The 17,048-nt window shown below is 46.4% G+C and overlaps 1 protein-coding gene across 1 annotated transcript in view; it reads left to right on the top strand.

Moving 5' to 3' along the window:
- The window catches only part of ODAD4 (outer dynein arm docking complex subunit 4), a 33,991-nt gene that overhangs the window by 3,618 nt on the left and 13,325 nt on the right, over nt 1-17,048 (top strand). The window contains exons 2-8 of the mRNA XM_023725219.1: nt 8,960-9,093; nt 10,498-10,629; nt 10,886-11,036; nt 11,883-11,944; nt 12,185-12,350; nt 13,707-13,931; nt 14,121-14,328. Of these exons, the coding sequence (XP_023580987.1) occupies nt 8,980-9,093; nt 10,498-10,629; nt 10,886-11,036; nt 11,883-11,944; nt 12,185-12,350; nt 13,707-13,931; nt 14,121-14,328 (1,058 nt within the window). The 5' untranslated portion in view covers nt 8,960-8,979. The remainder of the gene's footprint in view (nt 1-8,959; nt 9,094-10,497; nt 10,630-10,885; nt 11,037-11,882; nt 11,945-12,184; nt 12,351-13,706; nt 13,932-14,120; nt 14,329-17,048) is intronic.

Here is a 17,048-nt window from a genome sequence, read left to right as displayed (position 1 = left end):
ATGTACATGTGTCTAGATGAGTGCCAAAAGAAATAGTAGGGGATGGGGAGGGTGAGGAGGGGAGAGATGCAGTCAAGGGGAGGGTCTACCTGGATATCTAGTTCTAAAATCACCTTTCTCCCTGTGACAGCCGGAGACAGGGGTCCGTCCTGGCACGATACTGGGTAGTCCACTGTCTTAGTTATCTAGTGCTGCTGTAACAGAAATACGACAAGTGTATGGCTTTAACAAACAGAAGTGTATTCTCTCACAGTTTAGGAGGCTAGAAGTTCAAATCCAGGGTGGCAGCTCCAGGGAAAGTTTTTCTGTCTCTGTTGGTTCTGGGAGAAAGTCCTTGTCATCAATCTTCCCCTGGTCTAGGATCTTCTCAGCACAGGGACCTCCAAGTCCAAAGGACATGCTCTGCTTCTAGCATTTCTTTCTCGGTGGCATGAGGCCCCTCTTCTTTCTGCTCCTCTCTGCTCCATTCTCTCTTTTATATCTCAAAAAAGATTGACCCAAGATACAACCTAATTGTAGAGTGTGTCCTGTCTCATTAACATCGTACAGGTTAGGATTTACAACACACAGGGAAATTACATCAGATCACAAAATGGAAGACAACCACACAATACTGGGAATCATGGCCTAGCCAAGTTGACACACATTTTTGGGGGGACACAATTCAAGCCATAACATCCACCCTGTGAAGAATCAAGGAGGTTCTAACTCCTGTACCGCTCAATTTTGCCCAATGCTGTCAGCCTCTGATTGGAGCCAAGGACCCGAGTGTCCTGTGGAGGCTCCCTAGAGAGCTGTGGCCAAAGCCCCTCCCTCTCTCCAGCCTACAGAGGCTGCCTGCCCCAACGGAATGCAGGAAGGCTGGCCCGTTTTTTGCTCCCTGAGCAACAGTAATGCCTCTAGGGAGGCAGCTGCTGAGCTCAGGGAATAAAGATTCTCCAGCCAGGCTAACCAGCTCCCAGCAGCCCCTTCCCAGAGTCACCTCCCATTCTACTCTCACCCTCTCTTAAATACAGCTTCTGCCTCCTTTCCAAGGGTCCCTGCTGACGCAGTGGTTGAGTGCTCACCTGGTAACCAAAAGGCATGGGAGAAAGATATGGCAGTCTGCTTCCATAAAGATTAAAGCTTTGGAAACCCTATGGGACAGTTCTACTCTGTCTTGTAGGGTCACTATGAGTCGGAATCGACTCAACGGCAATGGGTTTGGTTTGGTTTTTTTGGCCTCCTTTCCACCAGGTGCGTGCCTGTCCCTCTTTTTTTAGGAAGGCTTCCCAGAGGAGGCGAGCTGACAACTTCCTGTCCGGACAGAACTTGCCCTGCTCCTCCCCCACACAAATTGCTTACCGTTGACTTTTGTATGACAGGTTTAACTTTATCTCTGAATGGTTATTGTTTTTTGCCTCTTGTCTCTCTTTGCCGAGTTCTGTGTTTGGAAGTTCTCCCAAGGGCAGGGAGGAGCAGAGATGGTGGATAAATAAGTGTTACCAGATTCCAAAGTCCTTACCCTGACACCAATCTTCAACTTTAGGACTGTACCTTACCCAAAGATGTTTGCAAGCTGCATCCCAAAACACAGTTTGTGTTCACCTCTCTCTTTTGTAACTTTCTGTTAAGGATGCTCAGCCCCCTGTGCTGCTTATTCAGGGCTCCTTGATCACAGATTCAGAGAATGTCAGAACCAAGAGACCTCAGAAATCACCTAATTAACCCCATTATCTTACAAGGGAAACTGAGGCCCAAAGAGGTGACCTTATTGCAGATGGGACAATACATTGACACAAGCACTTTGGGAAACAGTTTGGCATTATTTAGTAAAGTCACATACACTAAGAACCTGCAGTCGCACACCTAGGTCTATACTCTGAAGAATCTCATATGTATACGTGCCAGGAGACATATGTGAGATTGTCCTAACAGCACTGTTTGATGTGGCCACACACTGGAAGGAGCCCAGATGTCGCTCAACAGTAGATGGATGGATGGACTGTGGTACATTCATATGATGGAAAACTTGACAGCAGGGAGAAATGAACTGCTGCTATACGCAACAACACAGATGAATCCCAAAAATATAATGTTGAGTAAAAAGAAAAGTGAAATGTAAAAGAACAAATAGAGTATGATTTAATTTATTCAGAGCTAGAACAAGCAAAACTAAATGAAGATGGATACATAGGTGGGAAAATTGCAAAAAAGAGTGTCTCAGTTATCTAGTGTTGCTGTAACAGAAATACCACAAGTGAATGGCTTTAACAAATGGAAATTTATTCTCTCACAGTTTAGGAGGATAGAAATCTGAATTCAGGGCACTGGCTCCAGGGGAAGACTTTCTCTCTCTGTTGGCTCTGGGGGAAGGTCCCTGACATCAATCTTCCCCTGGTCTAGGAGCTTCTCAGCACAGGGATCCCAGGTCCAAAGGACACGTTCCACTTCAGGCGCTTCTTTCTTGGTATGAGGTCCCTTTCCTCTCTGCTCACTTCTCTCTTTTATATCTCAAAAGAGATTGACTCAAGATATAATGGAAACCTGTAGATTGAGTCCTGCCTCATTAACATAACTGCCTGTAAATCTGCCTCATTAACAAGCACATCAGATCACAAAATGGAGGACAATCACACAATACTGAGAATCATGGCCTAGCTAAGTTGACACACATTTTTGGGGGACACAATTCAATCCATAACAAAGAACAAGGAAATGATTATCACCAAAGAGCAGACAGCGGTTCTTTCATTCCATACATACTTACAGCGTATGCACAATATGCCAGGCACTATTCTGGGCATTGGGGAAAAAACAGTGTAACAAGCAGAGATGGTCACCCTCATGTAGCTTACATTCTATCAGGGGAAACAGGCAATAAACAATCCATAAAATAAAAAAAGTACAGAGTATGTCAGAAAGTGGTAAGTGTTATGAAAAAAAGAAAAAGAAAAAACAGACTAGAGTAAGGGGATCAGGAATACCTGGGTCAGAGGTCGAGAGCAAGCAGGTTGCAGTAGTAAGCAGGGTGGTCAGGATGACCCTCATTGCAAAGAAGGGATTTGAGCAAATACTTGATGGAAGGGAGAGAGTCAATTAAGTGGCTGTAGGGAGGAAAGAGGAGAGAGAATTCCAGGCCACGGAAGCAGCCAGAGCAAAGGCCCTGAGGAAGGAATGTGTCTGGTGTGTTCTTGTTCAAGGAACAGCATACCAGGAGGCCAGGTGAGGAGAATAGCTTTTATTCTGAGTGAAATGGGGAACCACTGCAGGCTTTCAAAACAGTGGAGTGTCATGATGTGGCTTGCATTTTCAAAGGAGTATTTTGACTGCTGTGTTGAGAGGGAAGGGGCTAGGGTAGAACAAGGAGACCTAGTTAGAAGGATGTTGCAGTAATCCAGGTGAGAGATGATGGGGGCTCAGACCAAGACAGTAAGGGTGACGGTGGTGGTTAGCTGGTGATGGGGTGACAGTGCAGGGATAGGGTTGTGATTGGGGACAGCCCTTACAAGGGGTTCTGGGATGTTGGCAATATAATGTTTCTTGTGTGTGGTGATTACATGGGTGTTCATTTTATAATTATTTTTTAAACCATAAGTTCTATTTCACAATAAAATAAAGAGGTAACACGAGGAACTCACCTACCTGATGGCTGAGACAGGCTGGAATCCAGTTGTGGCGCTCTTTACCCTACTAACTCAATCTAAACATGGGTCCCAGCCCAGCTCATCTATATCCTGGTTGCTGTGGCCTGGGGCAAATCCTCTCAGCCTCTTGTTTCATCTGTGAAACCAGGAAAATACTGTCTGGCTCCCTCCCTCCTAGAGAGTTATAAAGATCACAAAGTGCTTTGCAAACTGCCAAAAAAAAAACTATACAAATACTATTGTTGCTATTTTATGAAGTTCTTTTTTTTACAGTTTTATTTAGGTATAATTGGCATACAGTACCAAAAACCAAACCAAACCCATTGCCTTCAAGTCAATTCTGACTCATGACAACCCCAAGTGTGTCAGAGTAGAATTGTAAACTGCACATATTTAAAATGTACAATTTGATGCATTTTGACACATGTATACACCTGTGAAACCATCACCACAATCACAATAATGAACATATCCTTCACCCCTAAAAGTTTCCTTGTGCTTCCTTGTTATCTATCCCTCTCTTTCCTACTGCCATTTTCCCAGGTTGGCTTTCTGTCAGAGAGTTTAGTTTGCATTCTCTAGAGTTTTACATAAATTGAATTGTAATCATTTTTTTCATCTGGCTTCTTTCACTCAGCACAATTATTTTGAGATTTCTCAATGTTATTTATGCATGTATCAATAGTTTACTCCTTTTTATTGCTGAGTATTCCATTATGTGGAGATACTGCAATTTGTCCATTCACCTATCAATAGATATTTGAGTTGTTTTCAGTTTGAGGTATTACAAATAAGCTGCTAAGAATATTTGTGTACAAGTCCTTGTGTGGACATATACTTTAATTTCTCTTGGGTAAATTCCTAGGAGTGGAATGGCTGGGTCATATGATAGGTGTATGTTTGACTTTTTAAGAAGCTGCCAAATAACATAGTTTATAAAGAAAATGCTCTACATTCTACTTTGGTGAGTAGCATTTGAGGTTTTAAAAGCCTGTGAGCAGCCGTCTGAGATACTCCACTGGTCTCGTCCTGTCGGAAGCAAGGGAAAATGAAGAAAACTAAAGACACAAGGGAAACGTTAGTCCAAAGGACTAATAAACCACAAGTACCACAACCTCCACCAGACTGAGTCCAGTATAACTAAATGGTGCCCCGCTACCACCACCAACTGCTCCGACAGGGATCACAATAGAGGGTCCTGGACAGAGCTGGAGAAAAATAAAGAACAAAATTCTCACAAAAACAGACCAGACTTACTGGCCTGACAGAAACTGGAGAAACCCCGAGAGTATGGGCCCTGGCCACCCTTTTACTCAGTAGTGAAGTCACTCCTGAGGTTCACTCTTCAGCTAAAGATTAGACACCCCCATAACACAAAATGAGACTAAAGGGGCACACCAGCCCAGGGGCAAGGACTAGAAGGCAGGAGGGGACAGGAAAGCCAGTAATAGGGAATCCAAGGTTGAGAAAGGAGAGTGTTGACATGTCATGGGGTTGGTAACCAATGTCATTAAACAATTGGTATACTAACTCTTTAATGAGAAGCTAGTTTGTTCTGTAAACTTTCATCTAAAGTACAATAATAAAAAGAAGGAAATTAAAAAAAAAAAAAGAAGCTGCCAAATTGTTCCAAAGTGGCTACACCATTTTACATTCCCACTATATGGGAACCCTGGTGGCCCAGTGGTTAAAGAGCTCAGCTGCTAAGTAAAAGGTCAGCAGTTCAAATCCACCAGCCGCTCCTTGGAAAACCTATGGGGGCAGTTCCATTCTATCCTCCAGGGTCTCTGAGTTGGAATCAACCTGATGGCAATGGGTTTTGGTTTGATATATGAGAGTTTCAATTGCTCCACATCTTCTCCAACACCAGGTAAGGTCAGTCTTTCCAATTTTAACTATTCTAGTGAGTGTGTCAGGAGCCCTGGTGATGCAATGGTTAAAGCGCTCAGCTGCTAACCGAAAGGTTGGCAGTTCGAACCCACCAGCCACTCCAGGGGAGAAAGATGTGGCAGTCTCTCAATCTTCTGTAGATTGTGGTTGTTGTTAAGTGCTGTCGAGTCGGTTCCGACTCATAGCAACCCTATGTACAACAGAACGAAACACTACCCAGTCCTGTGGCATCCTTACAATCGTTGTTATGCGAGAGCCCATTGTTGAAGCCACTGTGTCAATTTATCTTGTTGATCTGTAAAGATTACAGCCTTGGAAACCCTCTGGGGCAGTTCTACCCCGTCCTATAGGGATCTCTACAAGTTGGAATCAACTCGACAGCAATAGGTTTGGCTTTTGTTTTTTTTTGTTTGTTTGTTTTTGGTTTTGGTTTTTAGTGTGTGTGTAGTGGTATCTCATTGTGGTTTTTAATTTGAATTTTCCTAATGACTAACGATGTTGTACATCTCTTCATTTGCTAATTGGCCATCTGTTTATCTTCTTTGGCAAAGTATCTACTCAAATCTTTTCACCTATTTTTAATTGGGTTGTTTGTCTTCTTACAGAGTTGTTCCTATTATTATAGTTGTGAGAGCTTTTTATGTTTTATAGATGTAAGTCCTTTGTCAGATACATGTTTTACAAATATTTTCTCCCAATCTAAGACTTGCCTTTTAATCTTCTTTAAAGTATCTTTAAAAGAGAAAAAAAAAAAGAATAATTTTGAAGAAGTGAAATTTATTTTTTTCATGCATAAGCCTATTTAAGTGACATGAGGTTTACTAAAATTTTTCCCCCTAGTTTTATCATTTTAGCTTTTACATGTGAGTCTATGATTCATTTCAAGTTAATTTTTAACATATGGTGTGAGATAAGGGTCAAGTTTCCTTTTATTTTATTTTCTGGCATATGATTATTCAATATTTCCAGCACTACTTGTTGAAAAGATTATCCCTTTGCCATTGAATTCCCTTGGCACCTCTGTTGAACATCAATCGACCATATATGTGTGGATCTATTTCTGGACTCTATTTTGTTTCATTGATTAATACATCTATCTTCAGGCTAATATCATACAGTCTTGATTGCTATCACTTTAAAATGAGCCTTGAAATCAGAGAGCATTAAGTTCCTTAACTTTGTTTTTCTTTTCCAAAATTGTTTTGGCTATTTTTGGTTCTTTGTATTTCCATATACATTTTCGAATCAGCTTGTCAATTTCTGCAAAAAGGTCTGTTGGGATTTCATTTAATCTATAGGCCTCTTTGTAGGAGGCTTTTTCTGATCAACTTCAGGTAACTTCAGCAATGGCGTTCAACTCACCTATGAACCCACCTGAATCACCTAGAAAAGGACTGGTTTCACTCCAGTGTACTCAACTTCTATTCCTTAAATACCCTGGGAGCCTACACACCTCTCACCTTTACTCTTCCCCACCCCTGCCTAGGCCTCCTGGACATCACCCTACTGGCCCTCAGTGCAAGTGCTACCTCATCTATGAAGCTATCTCCACCCACCCCAGACTCTGGCTGAATCATTCCCTTATCTGGGCTTCCCAGCACCGTCCACATCTCCCTCACAGGCACACAGAGCCTTGAATAACTTAATGTCACTTTAGGTAGTCATTACTAGTCCATGCCTCTGTCTCCCTGATTAGATGGAACTCTTCCAGGGAAGGGACTGTGTTATTATTTATCTTGGTATTAAGGGTGTCTTTTTCTTTAATTCAAATTTTTATTTTGAGCTCATTATAGATTTACATGAAGTTGTAAGAAATAATACAAAGAGATCCCATATACCCTTTATCCAATTTCCCCCAATAGTGACAAACATCTTGAAAAACTTTGGTACAATAATACAACCAGAAAATCAATGCTGATACAACCAATTGATTATTCAGATTTCTCCAGTTTTACATGTACTCATTTGTGTGGGGTTAAGGACATCTTTTTACTATTTATATTTTATCAAAGATTTATTTGACTCCTACTGTGTGCCAGACAATGAATCCTGGTGACACAATGGTTAAGTGCTCAGCTGCTAACTGAAAGGATGGTGGTTTGAACCCACCCAGGGGCTCTGCGGGAGAAACACCTGGTGATCTGCTCCTGTAAAGACTAGACCCAGAACAAACCCATTGCCATGAAGTCAATTCCGACCATATAGAACAGGGTGGAACTGCCCCATAGAGTTTCCAAGGAGCAGCTGGTGGATTCGAACTATCGACCTTTTGGTTAGCAGCCAAACGCTTAACAACTGACCCACCACCAAGGCTCCTCTGTAAACATTACAGCCTAGTAAACCCTATGGGGCAGATCTACTCTGTCATATTGTGTCGCTATGAGTCAGAATCGACTGGATGGCATCCACTACCAACAACATGGTCATAATCTTGCCCTTTGAAATAAAGTTTTGAAAGCGATGTGGTAAAAGTAATTTAAAAGAGCTACTCAGGGTGCTGTGGGAACCAACCTAGAAGCAACTAGCCCACTTTTTTTTTGTGGGAGGGAGGGAGAGACTGGGGAGGGATGTCAGGAATGGCCTTGGTCAAGGCTTGCCACTATCAGGTGCTCAATAAATGTGTTAAATGATTGTTAAACCCAACGTTACTTTCCATGTGGTTACTGTTGTTAGTTACTGACAAGTAGATTCCAACTCATGGCGACCTCATGTGTGCAGAGTAGAACTATTAAGTTTTCAAGGCTGTGACCTTTTGGAAGCAGATCTCCAGGCTTGTCTTCCAAGGCCCCTCTGGGTGGGTTCAAAATGCCAACTTTCAGCTAGGAGGGAGCGCTTAACTGTTTGTGCCACCCAGGGACTCCTATTTTCCATGTAGACTCATTTACTTCACATCTCTGCATTACATGCTGTTTTGGCAAATGGAAAATTTAAGGCTCAGAAGTTATTTCGTGCCTTGCGCAGGGTCACGCAATTACCAAGTGGCAGGAGCGCGTGAAGGCAGCCCGAGTTCTCTTACTCAAAGCCCAGTTCTCTCTCTTTCCGATGGCGGCAGGCGGTGCTCGTTATCTTTGCCACGTATGCGTTACTCCTATTTGGAACTTTGCCCTCAAACCCCTTCTTGTTTTCTTGGCTGCCTATACGCGAGCCTTCCCCGTAAATTCTGGACACGTTGTAATTCTGGGGAGGATCGATGGAGCGTCCAACAACACTCCCCTACTGCGTAAGCCTTACAGCCGCGGGACACGCGCGGATCGCCCCCCAACCCGGTGCGCGGCAGCACGGACGCATGCGCACACAGGCGGCGGTTGTAACCGGGAATTGGGTCCTAGCCCCAGCGAGGGGAGGGGCCGGAAGTACCTTTACGTCTCCCCGTTGCTAAGAGACGGAGCCTCTACAAGCTAGACGGAGATTCTAGGGCTTCTTTTCCTCTTTATTCGCTTTAGCGTTTCCAAATCGGGTTACCATGTCGGACCCAGAAAATGAGAGCTTGCGAAGCACTTTTCCCTCTTACATGGCGGAGGGCGAGCGGCTGTATCTGTGCGGGGAATTCACTAAAGCTGCCCAGAGCTTCAGCAACGTGAGTCGCATTCTGAACCTATTAACCACCTAGCACCTCCTTCAATAACACTGAAGTCCTAGTGATGCTTGGATGACCACATTAATTTCGTTACTATTGTTTGTACTATCCCCTGTTCCTGATTGATATGCCACTGATCAGCCCCATCAGTTACTGATAAGCCCCACCTTTGGTGATTTTCTACCAATTCCCACTTAATGTCCTCCTGATTGTTAATAACCATTCTTTGCATTAGCAGTGACGCTTTTCCCTACATTTTTACTTAAATGTTTCGTGATTAACTGGCTTCCTTCCACAGAGCAGTCTCAATATCCGACCATTAGCTAGAAGATTGGCTGGGAGGCTGCGTGTAGAAGTGATAAAGTCTCTGGTACACAGAAGTTCATGAAAAAGGTGGTTCGAGCCCACCCAGGGGCACCTCGGAACAAAGACCTGCCAGTCTACTTTAGAAAAGTCAGCCTTCGAAGACCCTATGGAGCACAATTTACTCTGACATACATGGGGCTGCCATGAGTCAAAATCAACTCAGCAACTGGTCAAATAACTATATTATATGTAACCTCAGTATTGCCCCACCCCACTCTAGGGGGACTGAGTGCTGTTTTAGGCTGTCAGGCACACTGCTAAACGCAGAATAAGCCTTTGAGGGAGGTACTATTATTGCCCCATTTTAGAGAGGAGGCCGATAGAGAGGTTGAGTAACATGCCCAAGGTCACGAAACTAGCAAGTAGCAGAGAAAGGATTCCAACCTAAGCACTCAGACTGCAGTGCTGCGGTGCTAATCAGCATACTATTTTCCCTCCTGAGTAAGCTATAAGTTATTCTTATGACAATTTCTTTTGCTACAGATGGTCCACTTCTTATTCCACATGGAATGGTAAGATAGTCTTCTAATCAGTCCCAAGACTCCCCCTAAAGTCGAGCTTCTCAACTGCCAGCAAGAGTCTTTTGTCTCTTTCAATTACCAACCATACCCGAAAACCAGAAATGATTGACCAGTTGGGCCAACATGTCCCATCTTTCAGAAACCCAGGCAGAGAGAAAAGAACACCCTGAGGGAAGGTAGCCTTGGGTGGTAAGTGGCCTCTTTCCATGAAAGGAAAGACAGTAGCTACTTCCACTTCTTAGAAGGGTAGGAAGGTCTTAGAGGGGTGAGTAGAATCTGATGCCTCAGGAAACACAGTGCACTACAGAGTATGGTGATGGTCTCAAACAGAGAAGAAGAAAGGACTTGCGGGGAATTGTTCCACCCCCACACTGGGGCCAGAACCATAGCTTTCTTGCCATGTTGCGGCTGTTGCTGGCCTGAAGAGTCCCCTTAAAACTCTGGGACTGGCCTTTCCAGGAGAACATCTACCTTACCCTGCGTGGTTCCTGTCAACCATGAATGGTTCTTTTCTTAGGCTCTTCACCTTCAGAATGGAGACAAGAACTGCCTGGTTGCCCGCTCCAAATGCTTCCTGAAGATGGGAGACTTGGAGAATTCCCTGAAGGATGCTGAAGCTTCACTCCAGGGTGACCCGACTTTCTGCAAGGTGACTAGATCTGTGGGAGAACTCAATCATGCTTTCACCACTGCCATTGCCTGCAGCAGCCTCTGGTTATAAGTAGTTGAAGAATGAGCCAGACTGCCTAGAGTTTGATGCGTTTTCTCTTCATGGGTCACTTGCCCAGCTCCCTGCCTCAATGTATGCCAACCTTGACCCTCAACTCAGGACCCTTCTGTTCTACCACCACTAAGTCCTATAAAGCCTTGTCTGTCCACCTGGATTAGACTTCCTCTCATTCCAGGGGATTTTACAAAAGGCCGAGACACTGTACACCATGGGAGACTTTGAGTTTGCCTTGGTGTTCTATCATCGAGGCTACAAGCTGCGACCTGACCGGGAATTCAAAGTTGGAATTCAGAAAGCCCAGGAAGCCATCAACAACTCAGTGGGAAGTGAGTGACCATAGGTCTATGCCCTTTTTGGGAAGGCTCTTGGAATCTTAGGTTTGGGGGAGGACCTGAGGCACAGCAGGTGAACAGTCATCACCAGGACTATTAAAAAAAAGAAAAAAAGGTTGCTGTCGAGTCAGTTCCGACTCATAGTGACCCTATGGGACAGGGTAGAACTGTCCCACAGGGATTCCAAGGAGCAGCTGGTGGATTTGAACTGCCGACCTTTTGGTTAGCAGCTGAGCTCTTAACCACCGCACCACCAGGGCTCCACCAGGACTATAGGGAGTCACATATTTGGATATAGCTGCTGATGATTTTGCTGAGGATTAGGAACTGTCCACTTGGAAGACCAGACCCTGATCCACCGTTCCAAGCACGCAGCATCTGGTTTTCCTCAAAGCTGTTTCAGAGTAGACCTGTCTTTGGTCTGGTGTCATAGTGCAGAACGGGGTTAGCCCTAGTCCCTGTCTAACTCCCTCTGTGTACGCACCCAAGGGGCTGGCCTTGTTCATCAGCTCAATGGCAGGGGGAGGTGGGAGGGGAGCGAGAGCTTGCCACAGTTTTAAGATCTGTGGGCTGCAGAGTTTGGGAATGGTCCCAGAGTTGGAGAGCTGCCCGTGTGCCCAGGGCCTCCCTCTGGAAATCTGACCGCCAATGCCTTGGGCTAGCGGGGGATGTCTCGCTCCTAGGAGAGTGTTGAACGAAACAGCCTGTAGGCTGGCTCAGGTCCAGCTTTCCACAGCCTCCACCATCCCCCTGCCAAAGTCAGCCGTTTCCACATAGAAATATGTGATAGGTCATGCCTGAGGGCCTGGCCAACCTGAACACCAGCTTTTGTCCTTGCAGGTCCTTCTTCAATCAAACTGGAGAACAGAGGGGACCTTTCTTTCTTAAGCAAGCAGGCCGAGGTAAGGGCCCTGTTCTGTGGCTGCATCTCTCTGCGGGGAGGCCAGATGGCCCCAGACTCCAGAAGGGTCTTGAGAGTCTTAACGGTTCCCAGACCGGGCGACAGCCAGTATCTCTAACACAGCTCATGGTTCTCAGCCCACAGAGAGGTCCTGGAGGAGGAGTCTGGGATCACAAATTGGGCCATGGCTGGGTATGCTGAGCTTGTTGAAATTCTTTCGGGGATTGCTGTATCTTCCCAGAATATGAAAGCCCAGCAGAAGCCTCATCCGGTGAGACAGTTGTTGCACGACACCAAGAGAGAGAGCAAGCGGAAGGGCTCGCTCAAGAGTGAGAAGACTGTCCGCCAGCTCTTGGGGGAGCTCTACGTGGACAAGGAGTATCTGGAGAAGCTCCTACTGGACGAAGGTTTCAGACACTTGGTTTGCAAGAGGCGACTTGGGCAAAGGAAATCTAGGTGGATGATTATGCATGTGCCAGAACCAGAGCCTTTGATATAATATTAGTTGACATGTATCTATGGACAGGTTTTCCTATCATCCTCATTTTACAGATGAGGAAATTAAGCCTCAGAAAGGTAAAGTAATTCACCTAAGATCACACACAGGTAGGAAGTGACATGGCTTAGATGTGAGTCCAGGGAGTTTGATTTCAGAGCCAGTGCTCTTAACCACTTGGGTACCCTGGGAGGGCATGACAGAGATCTGGACTCCTTTCCCACCATAGTCCCTGATGGTGGTGTCCCATGAACCCCCAGTCTATATAGTGGGCAAGGAATCCAGCTGAGAGGAGCTAGAAGGCGGCTCCTGGGATATTAGTACTAGAACATCCTGAAACATCTGGTCCATCCCTCCTTTTATAGAAAGCGAAACAGAGACCCAGAATGGGGAGTAACTTGTCCAAGGTGACAAGCAAGTTAGTGGTGGAGTTGACACCAGAACCCAGGCCTCCTAACCTCCAGTCCAATGTTTTTTCCATCACACTATGTTGTCAGGGACAAAAAATAGGACAGAGCCTTGAAATCGGTGTCTCATATAAACATGGGGGTGGAGGTCTTGCCATTAGCTCATAAGCCTGAGCAGGGATTGCCCTTGAATCAAATATGCCTTTTCCCAGAACTAGCTTCCTAAGGTCAAATGCAGGATTCCCTATGGGTCTGTCACCAGGCAGCTTCTCCACTGGCAGTCTCCTCAGTGACAGGCCGCACACTGCGCTCCCCCCAGAGGAACTGCCTGGGGTCGCCTCTGTGAAGAGGAAGGTGGCCTGAATGTTACCCGTGTGGCCTGATGCAGCTTTGCTACCAGCTCTAACCTCCGGACAGGCGAGCGGGCAAGACTTGGGCACACCCCTTCCAGCTCCCAGCATGTACTGGTTCATTTGGCACTTGGAGAATCACTTGGCACTGGTATCCTGGGCCAGGTCAGGCATTTAGACTCAGTCCTCTCTGAGCGCACAGCTCAAAATGGGGGATCCCAGAGGGAGGGCTGGAGGTTTCTCAGAATGCTACCCACCAGCCGTCCCTTCTGCTAGCTCCCCGTTTCTTACCATAAGGGGCCTCTTCTCTTAGCTCTACCATGAGAGGGCCGACAGGGAGGCTCTGGTCCCATCCTGGCCTGGACAGGCCCACATGCTCTTACTTGCCTCACTGTTTTCGCAACCTAGGGAGCGCTCTCCACAGGCCCTGCAGCAGGGATGCCAAGCTAAGAGGAGGCAACTCCTTAGACGCCTGTTCTACTTGGCTCTTCCTTCACCCCTTCTCCACAGACTTGATCAAAGGCACCATCAAGCGTGGCCTGACCGTGGAGGATCTCATCATGACTGGCATCAACTATCTGGACACCCGCAGTGACTTCTGGAGGCAGCAGAAGCCGATCTATGCCAGGGAGCGGGACAGGAAGCTGATGCAAGAGAAATGGCTGCGGGACCGCAAACGCCGTCCCTCGCAGACAGCCCATTACATCCTCAAGAGCCTCGAGGACATTGACATGTGTAGGTGGTGTCCTCACAAGGGTTGGCCGATGCCTCCAGAGGACCCAGAGGGCCTGGACCCTGGGCCTTGGCCAGGTGGGGGCAGGAGGGAGGGATACAGTAGCCTGAGCTTGTTGGGGAGGGATTGTCCCTTCAACCCTGAGGAATGAGGAGGTGGCCCCCCTCCACATCCTCTCTTCCCCTGCCCAGTGCTGACCAGCGGCAGTGCTGAAGGGAGCCTTCAGAAAGCTGAGAAAGTGCTGAAGAAGGTGCTGGAGTGGAACAAAGAAGAGGTGCCCAACAAGGACGAGCTGGTTGGCAACTTGTACAGCTGCATAGGGAATGCTCAGATGGAGCTGGGACAGATGGCGGCAGCCCTGCAGAGCCACAGAAAGGACCTGGAGATCGCCAGGGAATAGTGAGTGTCCCGGCGAAGGCCAGGCTGCCGGGGCCCATGGGCTGGCAGAGGAGCGGGGCCTGGGGCAGCATCTCAGCCTTTTACCAGGGCTGCTGGTGACTAAGCTACCTCCCTTGACTCCTACTTTCTGCCCTGCACACCTGAGGTAGATTTTCCAGAGGGGCTGTTTGCCTAGGGCTAAGGGTAAGGGGCAAACCTAGCCTGTTAGCTTTTTTACCACAAAAAGGAGGATAGTGGCCCAAGACTCCAAAAAGCTCCCAGTGGTCTGGCTCTTGGGGATATTTTCATTCTTACATCATCTCAACAAGCATTCATCAAGCCCCAGACCTGCCAGATGCTGCTAGCACAGGGAACACAACAGTGAACAGACACAAGGGTCATTGCCCTGCTGACACCAAACACAAGTGACATAGCTAATTATAACTGTGATAAGTTTCATGAAGGAAAAGTACAGAAGCCAGTGCTGTGGGAAACCAATTCCAGGAGGACTGGACTGGGTGTTAGGGAACATGCCCAGTCTGTGGGAAGGCCCTGAGGCAGGAGGAAATGTAAGGCTGGAGAGCACAGACTATAGCCAGGGAGAGAAAGTGCCTGAGAAGAGGCTGGAAGAAGTGGGCAGTGTCAGATCAAGCAGGGCCTCGTAAACCATGGGCAGGCCAAGAGCACGGGCTCTGGAATCAGGCAGACCTGGGCTTTGAGACCTGCACCTCCTAGCTGTGGGACCTTTGGCAAGTCACATAACCTCCCTCAGCCTCAGTGTCTCATCTGTAAAATGGGCATAAAAATAGCACCTACCTCACAGTAGGGAGGAGTCCTTGGGTGATAGAACAGTTAACACACTTGGCTGCTAACCAAAAGGTTAGCAGTTTGAGTCCACTCAGAGGTACCTTGTAAGAAAGGCCTGGCAATCTACTTCTAAAAAATCAGCCATTGAAAACCCTATGGAGCACAGTTCTACTCTGACATAAGGGGTCACCATGAGCTGGAGGTGACTTGATGGCAGCTACTTGGTTGGTTGCCACAGCCCAGCCACTGCTGCCCTTCCTGCCTCTGATATCTCTTTCTAGCTGGTCGCACACATCCCCATCAAACACACACTGCTTTTCATTTATCACTTCTTCTTCCCCTGCTGACAAAAGGGCCCTGGCCCCTCATTGCCTGCAGAATAAAGTCCAAACTCCTTTGGTTGGCTCATACATACATATAGAAAATTTTTCAAAATCCATATTTTACCTAAAAAAAAAATCAATTCAGACCACCTCATACAATACCCTGTAAAAACAATAATTTGCAGCATACACCCATTTCTTCAGTTACTAACAGTTATACAGTCCTTACCTGCCAACAGCACATACGGTCAATGGTACAGTACCTTACCAATAAACCTGAGAGGCAGAAAATGTAGGTGGGCACTATGTGTTCTACTCTTCATGAAAGGTTATTAATCAACGTTAGTTCCTTTCTGACCTTCACATGGAGGCCTCACCCTCCCACTCCAGTCTTGCATGGGCCTTGTTTGTGCCCCTCCTTCTACTCAAGCTGTACCCCTCCTTGTCCAACCCCTCAGCTGGCCTGACAGGCCTGGCTGCCTCCACTCACTTCCATCAAAGCCTGTTGTCCGTCCTTCATGGTGCAGCTCGAATCCCAAAGTGTCAAAGTAGCCTTCAAGGACACCAAGCCTCATTTATTTCTCTGAATACTTTGTAGATTATTTGATTGCATGCTTCTCATTACTGTTATGATTTCTTGCTACATATTATTACTAGGAGTAAATGAACATATTACAAGTTAATTTACCCATTCATTCATCACACCCTAACTGAGCACCCACTCTGGAAGAGGGGAGCAACATCTGAGGTGCTGTGAGCCCAGCAGGTTCAAAGTGTAGCCAAGGGTCCCCAGAGAGAGGCAGGCGGGAGCCCTGCTGGGAGCTGGGGGTTTCAGTGGGGACAGGGACTTCAGCAAGGTGGACGAGGGGGAGGGAGAAGGCACCCTTGGCAGAGACATGAGGCAGGGATGGAGGGATTGTGGGGGGAGCTGCAGGTAGTGTGGCAGGGTGGGGACCAGGGCCGGTGGGGAGTGGGGCGGCAGGTGCCATGCTGAAGGGACTGCGGGCTAATGAAGGAGTTTGTTTTGCACAGGTACTACAATGTTGTACTTGACTCAAAATGTATAGTGTTCAGGGCAAAACTTGAAAGTCCCGCCTCCTCCCATGCCATTCCCCTCACCTCCTTGGGACCACTTTTGGATGTGTCCTTCTGGCCCTTTTCAATGTATTTACCTGCATACACATACATATACATGCATACATATGTATATATAAATGTAGGTCACCATGAGTCAGAATTGACTCTATGGCAATGGGATACATAGGACTTTTAAAACAAAAACAATTCATTTTTTTTCCTGGGTAATTGTTAATAGTTTGACTTACATTCTCCCTTTTTAAAATGCCCACATATATTTTTTACATTTTAAATTATTTCATTGTTGTTGAGAATATACACAGCAAACCATATACCAATTTAAGATACAATTATTGGTCTCCTCCTGTCCAGGGCAAAAAAGAGTGAAGAAAAAGTCTCAAGGAAACAGTCCAAAGGACTAATGGACCACATGCTCCACTAGCCTGAGACCAGAAGAACTAGATGGTGGCAGGCTACCACTACTGACCGCTCTGATCGGGATTACAGTAAAGAGTCCTGGACAGAGTGGGAGAA

This window comes from Trichechus manatus, unplaced genomic scaffold, assembly GCF_000243295.1.
Source record: "Trichechus manatus latirostris isolate Lorelei unplaced genomic scaffold, TriManLat1.0 scaffold00294, whole genome shotgun sequence".
Classification (NCBI taxonomy): Eukaryota; Metazoa; Chordata; class Mammalia; order Sirenia; family Trichechidae; genus Trichechus; species Trichechus manatus.
This window is presented reverse-complemented; position numbering and strand designations above follow the sequence as displayed.